General features: G+C 43.7%; 1 protein-coding gene across 2 annotated transcripts; it reads right to left on the reverse strand.

Moving 5' to 3' along the window:
• Positions 1-4,838: 4,838 nt before the first annotated feature.
• LOC142212991 (cathepsin S-like) lies at positions 4,839-8,429 on the reverse strand. Of its 2 annotated transcripts, none has more exons than XM_075281133.1 (7): positions 8,298-8,429; positions 8,092-8,211; positions 7,501-7,656; positions 6,354-6,575; positions 6,094-6,259; positions 5,610-5,715; positions 4,839-4,938 (listed from the first exon to the last, which is right to left on the reverse strand). In XM_075281133.1, the coding sequence occupies exons 1-7, from the start codon at positions 8,427-8,429 to the stop codon at positions 4,839-4,841; spliced, it is 1,002 nt and encodes a 333-aa protein (XP_075137234.1). The 2 variants fall into 2 exon arrangements, with proteins under 2 accessions (XP_075137234.1, XP_075137236.1); XM_075281135.1 differs by having other exon boundaries at positions 8,092-8,214; positions 8,298-8,409.
• Between the last annotated feature and the right edge of the window lie 5,262 nt (positions 8,430-13,691).

Consider the following 13,691-nt stretch of genomic DNA (forward strand, 5'->3'; position numbering starts at 1 on the left):
CCTCCAAACCACCATGATTCCCAGGATAGAGGTTGAGTCAACTTTAATCCATTTCAACTGGCTGCAAGTGTGATTCAGTTATTGCCACCACCTGTTAGGTGCCTCAGGTAAGTAACAGGTGCTGTTAATTACACAAATTAGAGAAGCATCACATGATTTTTCAAACAGTGCCAATACTTTTGTCCACCCCCTTTTTATGTTTGGTGTGGAATTATATCCAATTTGGCTTTTTGACAATTCTTTTTGTGGTTTCCCATTGAAGACAAATTAAATGAAGATAATAATACCAAAGAATTTGTGATTATCTGACAGAATTGCAGGGGTGCCAATACTTTTGGCCAACACTGTACTCATGTTCGTTCACCTCTCCTGGGCTCCCTCAAAGTGTCTGACACTGGCTATGCCTCCTGGGTGATATCAGAGGCCCTGGGGGATCAATGAGGCCTGTGATTGGGCTTTAGAGTTTCCCTTTGGCTTGTGACATCATCCAGGAGGCTGGAAGAGGCCAGAAGAGAAGCCTGAGTGCGAGAGGTGAGGGAAGGTGAGTATAAGTATTTATGACGTTTCCGCACCATCCCTTAATGGAACGCCATTGAAGTCAGTGAGGGACCTGGTGTCATGTCTAGGGCTACAGAGCGATTTTGGCCACCACAACTATCACACAAAGATCGCACTCAGACTACGCTACCTCATGACATAATGAAAGTGACTGATGATGTGTTGCGACTAGAACTCAGGGTACTGTTATGGTGTATTACATCATGTATGTCCAGACATTTGGCATACTAGTGGTGCAAAGTACTTAAAATAGGTTTATAGGAGTATCTTAAAGTGCCTAGGTCCAATGCAAAATCTGCAATGAGGTCCCCACTTACCATGTTCTATCTATATAAATATATATATATATATAATTTTCTCTTCTTTGGGCCTCTCTACAATGGACTTTGCACACCTTGGAGTCAACTAACAAGAAGCCCAAAGCCTGCAATAGGTAGCCCAAATTGCTTCTTTGCCCTCTCTCCTCATTCAACTTGGGCGTACAGACCTGAGTAACAACTAATGGATAGGTATTCTGAATCCAGAACCTCAATATTGCCCTGAGATGACGTCATCCCAGGCCTTTCAGCTGGGCTCCGTTAGGTTTGCAGCATTCTGAGGGTGGACCGATGGACGATGTGCGAGCCAGAGAAAATGGCGGCTGCTCGCTGCTTCGGAGCAATATTGACATGCAGCCTAGCTGTGCGGGGCACGATAAGTTGATCGGGTGTACACAGGCTACACTCCTGAGAAAATGGTGCATATCTACAGCTCTGGAGCGACGCGGACACGTGGCCTGACTCGGCAGGGCACGCCAAGTGGATCAGGTGTGCCAGCTGTGTGAGTAACCCGGGGGACTGTAGTGTTTGGTGCCGGGGGCCGTAGGCGAGGGGATTGGGGTCCAGGGGAGGCGCGCGGGAGGAGGGGGGCCCCTGAAGAGGGGTTTGGGTGTCAGGGGGGCATCCAGGGCCCTAGCGCTAGAGCAGTTTGGGTGGGCCGGAGCCACGTGGGACGGGTGCCGCGAGAGAGGACTTTAGGGGGGGCTGCAGGGGGCGTGTGGGGGGGGGGCTTGGGCGCGGAAGAGGAGTTTGGGGGTGGGCGGTGGGAGCCATCGTGATCGGGGGTGACACAGGAGAGGAATTTGGGAGGGGGTAAAGGGAGGCGCCTGGGAGGTGGGTGTGCAAGCATATCTAGACATATCCCACAGCCAAGATGCAGGTGCAGGCAGATCGTTCCCAACAACGACATGCGACCGAAGTCGCGGGCAAATGCTAGTACTAAATAAATCCTTACCACATGATTGTGCCATATCATATGTGATTTTCAAGGTCCTGGGAAAGCTGAGTTGTATTCCAAGTAATGCTGTATTATACTGAGTACAAAATATACCTAAGTATATACCAAGCACCAAGTTTGTTCCTTAACTTGGCAGATGTATCTTTCAGGGTCCCATGAAAGCTGGATAACATACCGGCCAGTGCTGTAATACAGGCTGGTGCTGAAGCAAAATCTATATATGACACAGCTTTTGCCTTTCAGGAGTCTGGGAAAGCTAGGTGATTTGCACAAAGTAGATGAAAACTGAATAGCCCCACCAGGGGAGTAACCTCAGTCTTGAACTTCAAGGCAAAAAACATGTCAGATTACATCTCTGAGCTATATAGTCATATGGTAACATGAAGCTGCTCGAAATCTTGGCCCTGAAACCTGGACCTGGTGTAAAATAATGATTTAACCCCGGTATTTGGGCATTAACTTCTCCATACTGGGGCCTGGATTATATCCTTCATATTAGGCCTAGTGGGGGCAATCCCCACAATACAGGGGCAGAGTCTGGAAAAGTTGTGTGGTGAGTGCAATAGCAGAGAAGTTGTCACCCAGCTTTCCTTATGTTCACAGGAGATGTTTTGGGATGACTGGGACAAGGGACGTTGATCACATGACATGAATATGGAAGCCGCATGTTCTCCGGCGCTGACTCCGGCATCTGTTTTCCATTGTGGAAACATCACACGATGATCTGTCAGCTGATGGTGAGCAAGATGTGAAGGGGGAGAGCCGAGACACATAAGTTTCCTCTAAATATACAGATGAAGCAGAATTATGTGCAGCAAAATATCTACAGATAGAGATCAGAAGAGGACCCGAATAGCAGACAATGGAACCGCTCCCAAATCCGTGGCGGGTTCCTCTGTGAACGAATCCCTTGGTGGTCTACCACCTGACCGAGCATTTTATCCTCACATTTTAAGGAAGACCTGTCACCTCCCCTGACATCCGTGTCTCAGTAATCATGTTTTCTTACAACTTTCCTTTGTGCCGTTCCTCTATCACTCCTCCTGGAAATGCATCAATAAGTTGAAAATTGGACGTTACCATTCCCTTCATCAAGGAGGTGTCTATGCCCCTACACGGTCTTCCCTGTAGCTCTGATAGGACACTCAGAATGTTTAGGGAATGTCTACCCCAGCTGTCAATTTAGACATAAAACGCCAGGAGGAATAACAGAGGAACACCGCAAAGGAGTTAGAAGAAAAATGCTCCAGAATTGTTATTTCATGGGTAATACAAGTACTGTATGTGCTAAAGCAGATGTCAGGAGAGCGGGCAGGTCCTCTTTAACTGCTTCATGACCAGGCCATTTTCTCTTGTTCATGAGGACACATTTTCACATTTGCATTGACAAAAACAGTGATATCTCGCAATGGAGCAAGTTGGGGTCATCCCTGTAACCATAAAGCATGCATCTAAACAGATCTCTATATACCTTTTTTGTATACAGTACAGGGATCACATGACCACCAGGCCATTTCCTAGGTCAACCTCTGTCGGAATGAGATTCCAGATTGTAAAGAAAATAGAAGTACCAGTGGGGACCACTAGGTGGAGCGGAATACTCAATTTGAGCCACATGTACTAGTATAGTAGAATGTAATAAATATAGAATAGAATAGAATAGAATATAGAATAAAATATAGAATAGAATAGAATATAGAATAGAATATAGAATAGAATAGAATATAGAATATAGAATAGAATATAGAATAGAACAGAACAGAATAGAATAGAATATAGAATAGAATATAGAATAGAATAGAATAGAATATAGAATAGAATATAGAATAGAATATAGAATATAGAATAGAAGATAGAATAGAATATATAATATAGAATAGAATATAGACTAGAATATAGAATAGAATATAGACTAGAATATAGAATTAAATATAGAATAGAATAGAATATAAAATAGAATATAGAATAGAATAGAATATAGAATAGACTATAGAATAGAATATAGAATAGAATAGAATATAGAAAATAGAATATAGAATAGAATATAGAATAGAATATAGAAAATAGAATATAGAATAGAATATAGAATAGAAGATAGAATAGAATATATAATATAGAATAGAATATAGACTAGAATATAGAATAGAATATAGAATAGAATAGAATATAGAATAGAATATAGAATAGAATAGAGTATAGAATAGAATATAGAAAATAGAATATAGAATAGAATATAGAAAATAGAATATAGAATAGAATATAGAATAGAATAGAATATAGAATAGAATGTAGAATAGAATAGAATAGAAAATAGAATATATATATATTACAATATAACTCAGACAAGGATTGACTTCATTTTATTTGATAGTATCTACATATCACAATATAAGTAAATGCAGACACTACTGTATTGTTACACAAATATTAGCAGATGAGACACAAACATAAGAAAACTCAACCAGAAGTATTAAAGGAATTGCCAGAAAATACTCATTTACTACACCCTAAATATCTGACTCCATAAGAAAAGCCTACAGGCTGCATATGTATAGAACTCAATGGGCACTTCAGAATGTGCGACACAATTTGGGAGTTGTCAAGGACCCCTTTTTCTATAAAACCGGCCTTATGATATGGGCTTTAGTAGTCGCACCTCTGTGACAACTTAATGAAGTGTCTTATTTGGGACAACCCCTTAAGTTAGCATAACATAGACTATAACCCATTATACAAAGAGCGTCATTTACTCTCTTCAATATGCAATATGCATCATGCAATACTAAAGTTCACCTGTGGTGTCACTGCAGGGAAAACAAACACTTACTGAAGGATTCTGTTCAAAGCCGATCACTGAAGGTCCTAGCAGCGGGGCGCCCTATCATCACATTATTATTGGGGGACTTTAATAAGAAAAAAACAGGCTAAAGTGAAGAATCCCTAAAGCTTCTACCCAAAAAGAGAGATCAATATCTTATTGAAATCACATTCAGGAATCGTTTTCTTCAGAGAACTGGATAGGAACCATAGTTTGCTATTCCACAGTGGTTGTAATGATTTCTTGCCATTTTTATGTAGCCTTCATCTCCGAAGGACGGTCCCCAGCTGAAAAAACAAAGAAAAAAAAATGGTAAAGCTTGCATTTTTGGATATTTTACATGGCCAGTTTGTCCTGGTGACCAGGTGGGGTCCAATAGCCAGTGGCGTAACTAAAGTCTTGTGGGCCCCGGTGCAATCTTTTTTTTTTTTTTTTTTTTTTTTTAAATGTAGATTGTGGGCCCCACATAGAGCTCACAATGTACATTTTTTACCTATCAGTATGTCTTTGGAACATGGGATGGAAATCCATGCAAACACGGGGAGAACATACAAACTCCTTGCAGATGGTTTTATGCCCTTGATGGGATTTGAACACCAGGACTCCAGTGCTGCAAGGCTGCAGTGCTAACCACTGAACCACTGTGTGGCCCCAGCCCCAGTGCAATCTTTTGTCAGGGGGCCCCTACCTCATCCCTACAGTGAATTCTTGATAGTGATGGTTACAAATTCTAAGGAGTTTGGTGTAATCTGTCGGTCTCCTTGGCTTATGGGCTAGATGGAAGCTGCAATCTCAATACTGATGCCAGGGCTTATGGGCCCCCGGAGGCTCCTGGGCCCGGTGCGACTGCACCGTCTGCACCCCCTCGAGTTATGCCCCTGCCGATACATTGGTGTTATAGTCAATGGTTAAAACTTTTTCTATTATAATATATGTCAGCCTACAAATATGGGTTTACCTGTTTTTAACAAGCCAATACTCTACTCCATCTTCAGCGCCATATCCTACGACAAGCACGGCATGATTGGTCTGAGAGCTGGAGCACAGCGGGTCATAGTATACACCTAGTAATAGAGGAAGAGCTATTATATAAGACTTCCATTGTAGCAAAGCCATTACGGTCCATACTGTTGTGTTTACTCAGTTAGTTATGCCTGGTATTACAATTCCATCCTTTTGGGTATATGCAATACCAGACAAAGCCTATGGACTAAAGGGGCGCTCTTCCTGGATGAAAACCCTTAGAGCAGCAAGCTTGAGGACATATGGTTAGTGGGACAGTATGGACAGATTGTTACTTACAGGTCTTTGGAGCAATGAGGGTATGGCCGCTTACCAACTCCAAACAATGGCAGCACACTTGTTGCCCCAATTGACAATGGAGCAAGTTGAGGTCATCCCTGTAACCATACTGAGCCATGCAGGTAGACAAATCTCTATACCTTTTTTGTATAAGTAAAAGGACCTCCGGCTGGCATCGATGGCCACAGACACGGGACCCACTTTGCCCACCACTTGTTTCAGCTCGTTCTCGTCTCCGTATGGTATTTGTTTGTAGCTGCTAATGCTTGTGGCCTTCTTTGTGGTACTGAAGTGGCACGTTCTGTCCTAGTAAGGAGATGATATGTCCTGTGTTACATCATTCTAGGCCACCACACCTATGACCGATACGCCATCATATAGCATCCATTCATGAGGTCACCTGGCCTTCATACGGGTAAGTGCTCTCCGCTTCTATCCCATTGTCGCTCATGTATCGGTACGCCGCCACCAGGAAACCTCCTACACATCCATTGTTCCCGTATGATCCCGAGCAGTCCACAAGGTTCTGAGCACTCAAGGAGACCAACTTCCCTTTCCTAATTTTCAGCTGGCACTCCAGTGACCCCGTACTGCTGAATGCCCAACTAGAACTACACATACCCTGGGAAAGATGAAAACAAGATATGTAAAGAGGGACAAATTGAAATCTCATTATGCCTCCATAAAGTATAATGGCCCCCATTTCCCCCCACACTGTATAATGGCCCCCATTTCCCCCCACACAATACAATTGCCCTCTTTCGCCCCGTTAGTTAAATAGCTCACTTTTGACCCCCACAGTATAATGTCCCTATATTCCCTCACAAGTATAATGGCGCCCTTTTGTCCCTACACACAGTAGAATGCCCACCTTTTGCCCCCACACAGTTTCATAGCCCTCATTTGTTGCCATGTAGTTTATGCCCCCAAACAATATAATGGCTCGCTTTTAACCCACACAGTGTAATAGCTCCTTATATCCCCACAAATTATAATGACCCCCTTTATCACCCACACAGTATAATAGCTCCTTATGTCCCCACAAATTATAATGACCCCCTTTATCACCCACACAGTTAATAGCTCCATATGTTGCCTCAAAGTTTAATGCCCCCCTTTTGCCTCCCACAGTAGAATAGCACCATGTGCCCCAACAAATTATAATGACCCCTTTTGCACCCACACAGTATAATAGCCCTATATGTCCCCTCCCAGTAAAATGACCTCTATTGCCCCCAGCACAGTATAAAGGCCACTTTAGCATTTACAAAGTTTGTTGGTCCCACACAGTATAATGATCCTATATGTCCACTCTGTTGGCAGGGGCTCCAGGGGACATGAGTTGAGTACAGATTTCGTCATCAATGCTCTTAGGTCCTGGGACTCACCACCCCATCTTTGCTCCAAGACCAACACACATAAGCCTGTGAGCACCAAAGGAAGGAAGTGGAGTCCCAAGAGTTAAGAGTAGTGAGGAATGATGTTCTTCAACCTCAACCTGCAAGTCTTCATAGTGATCAGATACATGGAATACAACATGTACATACCTGATCCTTCACATCTGTCACACAGTTCTGTTTCCTCCAGTCTATGGAGTCGGGTATCTTTGACTTCATCAGACCCTCGGGTAAGCTGGTATCATTGGACTCGGCAATATCTACATGCCTGAACCCAGTCATTGTAGCCAACACCTCCTCACTAGTCTGCAAGACAAATGGAGAAATCCTCTTGAAAGCTCCTGTCAGAAGGAAGCATGGATGGATAGAAACAGGACTGGTCATTGTTAAGTTGCCCCCCTCTATGTCAATGCACAGAACAACATAAGGAATGTTGTGAAATATAGCCTTCATCACCAGTGTTGGACGGTTCCTATTGCCATAACAAAATGATTCTGGGCTTCTACTCCCCAACAAACTTGGAAATAGACCATAGTACCCTTCATAGTTGGGTGTCTTCTACTGCATTCTTATTGTTTTAGAGTCTGGGTCCACCAGAGGATGCTCTGGTAGGCCAGTCCAAGACTGAACTTCACTGCTCATCCATAGTGGACTAGATATTTCCCACCATAATTTTAGGAGGTTCTTGGCAAATTTCTAAGGTCTGAAACTTCTTATTCCCCATACATTTAATCTTCTTACCATATCTCCAAGATGGTTCATGCCAACCTCATAAGGGTGAAGACCTAAAGAATGTTCCAAGTTGTGGACCATGATAAATTTCAGATTGTCCTCCCAGATATTTCGTCTTCTCTGCTCATCCTCCTACAAAGTTCAAGACAATTCGACATCGTAGGCCGATATGCAACCAGTGTATCAAATTGACTTTAACAAGATTCAAGACTTACTTTGTTGTTGTACATTTTCTCATATGTCTTCGTCCATAGGTTCCAATGGCTGTCAAGAAAGGGGTCAGGCTTGCAGTCAACAAGCATCATGGTGGCCACGAGGCCCATGAGATGGACCATAAGGTTGCGCATTGCTTTCTGTAGTTAGAAGAATCCTATACAACGATATGTAAAGGATCACAAAGTAGAATGGAAGATATCTGCCACGAGTCAGGTAGAAGATTCATGTAGATATAGAGGAATAGTATATGAATGTTCTCAAATCTCAAAGACAGATTAGAAGGCCAAATACCTACCTACGTGAGTGGCAGCCAAGAAAAGCCGGTACTTTCCATGGCCTCAAAAGAATGCCAACTTTTTTATACAAGCTGGAAAGGGTGGAGATTTTGGAGAACTTCTACCTTATCTGTCTCGAAACTTTGCGTTCTACGTGCCAATATCTTGAAGAAAATAATCTTAGACGTGACACTTGAGATAGGTCACATTTTAGAGTTGAGACCAGGTAATGAAGTGTGTCGGGGTGAAGAGGCACTCAGACCCTAAGCTACATTATCCGGCATATAATGCTGAGGTTGAAGGCAATATGAATATCTTATTACCACCTATATCACTTATGGACCCCTTTAATGCTGTTGTAGGGCCGGTTAGTGACCTACTTGACATCCTTTTTTGTGGCAAACTGCATTCTTGCCGCCGAGAAAATCAGCCATTAATTTATTAAGCCATTGTTCCCACACTTCCCAGAACACCTATTCATGGCTGTGGTCACCACAATCAATGTATTAGGGGACGGCAGAGGGTGGTGAGATGGCCTCTGGTAACAATGGGTGCTCTTCTCCAGTACAAGTGGCCACAACCTGAGTGCTCTGAACAGCTCACTCGAAAATGGAATAACACTTAACTATTTTGCCAGCGAGACTGCACTTAAGCTAAGATCACTATGTCACTAACCAACTCAAAAACAGCACATAAGTGGGGTAGAAGAGATTTTGGTGTGGTAGACTACCAGTGGTGAACCTAGTGTAACGTCTCTGCCTGTTCGGGTCACTGCACCACCCTCTGCTCGCATGCTGGGGTGCAGGAGTGAGTAGTTCCTTGCTTAGAGTTTTTGGTTGCACTGTGTGAACGCGGCTCTAGTTCTGTAATTGAGTTTCCACCACACCCGTCTTCTGCCCTTGTTTGTCTCTGTGCATTAAGTGGTTAATTCTAGTCTTGCAGTGTGATTGACAGCCTATCCACTTATCAACTCCAGGACAGGTTCTTCCTCCCTATGTATTCTTGGCTCACATTCACATTGGTGCTTGCTATTGCCTTGTGTGTGCTGGCTTTTGTCTTTCTGTTATTTCTCATATTCTGATTCTTGACCTCTGGCTTTCCCTATTGACTACTCTTTTGGATATCGATTTTGACACTGCATTGCTCGACTGTTACTGACCCCTGGCTAGCTGACCTCCCTTGTTGTTGTTTGTATTGTCCGCGTTTTATGTGTCACGTATTTAGGAAGGGACTGTCGTCCAGTTGTCGCCTACTACATAGGATAGGATCGGCAAGCAGGAAGGGACAGTGGGGGGTTTCAGACCAGGGCTCACTGTCTCTTGTGCCCCTTCCTCCAGGGTTTCCTGCAGCTATTGAGAAATTTCTGTCCTAGCAATTCTCTAACACCTAGCCTCTCTGCTGCCTGAGGCGGACGATCAAAAGAGCCCCCCCCCAGGGGGGGTGGTCATCTTTTCATCTCAGGCAGCACGCGGGGGAGGGGGCGGGGTTGGGGGTCCTAGTGGTAAAATTACAATAAATACAATGCAGTAATATTTTGTTCAGTAATTCTCACAGGAGACGCCTTCCCACATTTCCCGTCTCTTCCCTTTGGACCGCCATGACCACTTCTTCCAGCTGTGACTTGACTCTGTAAAGTTTGTAACACAGACATCTTTGGCTCCTCACTTCTCCACGCACCCAACCCCTATATATGTACATATATATATATATATATATATATATATATATATATATACATACATACCTCCCAACCGTCCCGATTTCCGCGGCAGGGACATGAATCTGGGGGCAGAGATGGGGGACATGAAACTGGGGGCAAAGATGGAGGGGGGAACATGAAACTGTGGACAGAGATGGGGGGACATGAATATGGGGGCAGAGATGGGGGACATGAAACTGGGGGCAGATAAAGGGATTATATGAAACTGTGGGAGAGATGGAGGAGGGAATATAATTTACAGATGACTATAGGAGGATTATAATGTGTGGGGGACACATGAAAAATGAAAGAGAATGGGCGTAGTCAACATAAAAGTGGGCGGAGCTCAGTTTGCAGCGGCGCACACGCGCGCAGCATATTTTGTCCCTCTTTCGGCTCTTCAAAAGTTGGGAGGTATGTATATACATGTCCCACAGCAGCCCCTGCAGCCTATATTATGCCCCACAGTGGCACAATAGACTGTGGGGCATAATAGAGGTTACAGGGGCCACAGTGGACCCTTCAAGATTTATTATGCCCCACAATTGCACACCCATGAACTATTATTATACTCAGGGGTCTTTTCAGACCCTGAGTATAATAATCAGAGCCCCAGGGGAGATGAGGGAACATAATAAACACTGTTACTCACCTCTCCGGGATCTGATGTTAATCCTAGCAGGCTTCAGGCTTATATGGTAATGTGTCAGAAGTCACATGGTCTGGGATATTACCATATAGGCCCAAAGCCTGTGCTAGCAGTTACCCATATTATGTTCCCTCACCTCCCCTAAGGTTCCGATTATTATACTCGGGAGTCTGAAAGGACCCCCGAGTATAATAGCGGTAGTGGGATCACAGCCTGGGCTCAGGCCTGCTCACTGCCACCCTCCGTGGCCTATAGTAGAATGGGAAGCAGGGGCAGCAGTGAGCAGGCCCAGGGAGGTAGGTAAATAGGCCGCTACCTGCTGCAGGTAGCGGCCTATTATAAAACAAAAATAACCCAGGTATGTTACTTACTAACCTCGCCGCTGCCGCCTACTCTTCACCCAGCAATAAGATGTCTGCGTCTCAGCGTAGGAGGCGTGATGACTAGAGATGAGCGAACACTATTCGAAACAGCCATTTAGAATAGCACGCTCCCATAGAAATGAATGGACGTAGCCGGCACACGGGGGGTTAAGCGGCCGGCCGCCGGCAAAGTCTGCGTGCCGGCCGCTTCCATTCATTTCTATGGGAGCGTGCTATTCAAAACAGCTGTTTCGAATAGTGTTCGCTCATCTCTAGTGATGACGCCTAGAATACTGATGCAGAGCAACCGCCATCTTTAAAGATTCGGCAACCACTGTAATAGTACGGCAGATGTTGGGAAGATGTTACCAGAACCCAGCATCTTAACCCAGCCTATAGATAGATAGATTAGGGTCGCCTGAACCAAACACTGTTCTCCCCTTGTAAATCACTGCCTCCATTTACAAGATATCACATATATCCATGCAAGATATCTAGTGCACCAAAGAGGCAAGCGGCAACACCCTCATCGCTCCAAAGAGCTAATTTGCATATTGACAAAAAAAAGTATGAGAGTCAACAATTCACAAGGGGACAATAGTGTTTGATTCAGTTGACCATGACCTATCTATCTGAGGCGTTGGGTTGATATGCTGCGTTCTGGTGACAGACTCCCTTTAAGTCTCTGTAGACAAATAAAGTTCATCTCAGTGGTTCTTAACCTTGTTTGAGGTACCGAACCCACTGGTTTCATCTGCACATTCACCGAACCCTTCTTTAGTGATAAATCAAATATGAGTTTTTTTCTAAATTCAAGACATAGGTATATGTTTTTTTTTACTGGTACACAAAATGAACTGTGCATATGGCCTAGAGTTCGATTGAACCCCGGTTAAGAACTAAAGGGAACCTTCCACCACCTCCATCAACTCTAACTATTTTAATCCTTCAATAGTCGCTGCTCCACTGATTCTGGTGCAGTTGGAATTTTTTCTCTAGCCCTCATCATTCCCAAGCAATCCCTTCTATTACTTTTAGCACAACCATACTCTCCTTTGTCATGAAGGCGGTCCTTGGTTGGAGAAGACAGACAGGACCCACCCACTTGACAGCAGAGAGCATAATTGTGCTGAAACTAACTGCATTGATTGCTTGGGAATGGTGAGGGCTAGAGAAAAAAAACCAACTGTGCCAGAATCAGTGGAGTAAAGCCTATTGAATGATACAAAGAGTTGGAGTTGATGGAGGTGGTGAAAAGTCTCCTTTAAAGGGGTCTTCAAAACCCATACTTTTTTTTTTTTTACAAAAAGTAATTGTGACGATTTTCAGGACTGTGGTTTTCGGAATTGAATTATGTGTTGCGGGTACATGAGGTCGCATGAGGTCGGGTAATCAATACAAAACAAGTACAAGTCTGCCAGCTTCCTACTACCAGGCTCTTAAATTCTTTCTGTAAGAGACTCTTGATAAGAAGAGTCACTCATCATAGAGATATCTATCTACAAGGAGCCAGGAATCGTCTAGTGGACTAAATATTTAGAAATCTCCCGAGTGTTCAGTAAAACTTTACCTTAGTTTAACTATTACAACACTGAAATACCCAATGACCCCATCACTATGTATAATACATCTGTAATGTAACTTTATATAGATATAGAACATGACACCAGCCAATATGAAGATTACTGGACATGACAATAATACAATTCTATTGAATTCTATATATACAACAGTGCAATCCCTGCCAAGTCATGTCCGAGGGTGAGGTCATGTCAGGGGTTGTAGTATTCTATGTAGAAATTATAACAGAATGCGATGCCCACACTATGTAACAGATTCATTCTGATTGGTTGTTCTAGGTTAGATCCTTGGGGGTGGAGCTAGACACAATTTTAATTCCCCCCCTGAGTCTATAGGAGGCTGTGATACAACATCAAAACAGAGACTATGTGTATTACATGGGGCTGGTCAGCGGGGATACACTTTATGACGTAGTAGAAAAGTACTTGTGGTTGGAGGACAATACCATCCAATTTATTGCAGAAGAGATGGTTTGTGGGATGCGGTTCCTTCAATACAAAGACGTCATCCACCGAGATCTGAAAACCAACAATGTCCTGCTAACTAGATAAGGACACAATAAAATCACAGATTTCGGACTTGTCCTTGAGAATGTCTTTGGTAAAAGAAGAACCACAGACTATGGTGGAACTCCAGGTTTTGGAGCACCAGAAACGATCCTTGGCCAACCATACGGTGCCGCAATAGACTGGTTTGCTTTTGGGGTCCTAGTGTATATCATGGTCACTGGAGTACTGTAAGCCCTTTCCCTTGATTTTCCCAAACCCCCTTCATGATGTCATTAGGGTTTCCTGAAAACCATCTTTAACCTCTGCCAATCTCTGCTC

This window comes from Leptodactylus fuscus, chromosome 7, assembly GCF_031893055.1.
Source record: "Leptodactylus fuscus isolate aLepFus1 chromosome 7, aLepFus1.hap2, whole genome shotgun sequence".
NCBI classification, from domain to species: Eukaryota; Metazoa; Chordata; class Amphibia; order Anura; family Leptodactylidae; genus Leptodactylus; species Leptodactylus fuscus.

Bases quoted from the DNA above. Each gene is read 5' to 3' on its own strand.
- LOC142212991 (XM_075281133.1), bottom strand. From the start codon at position 8,429: ATGCGCAACCTTATGGTCCATCTCATGGGCCTCGTGGCCACCATGATG. The intron at 7,657-8,091 runs GTAAGAAGATTA...TTTGTCTTGCAG, and splicing joins TGAACCATCTTGGAGATATG to ACTAGTGAGGAGGTGTTGGC. The intron at 6,260-6,353 runs GTGACCTCATGA...TCTCCTTACTAG, and splicing joins CTTACCCGTATGAAGGCCAG to GACAGAACGTGCCACTTCAG.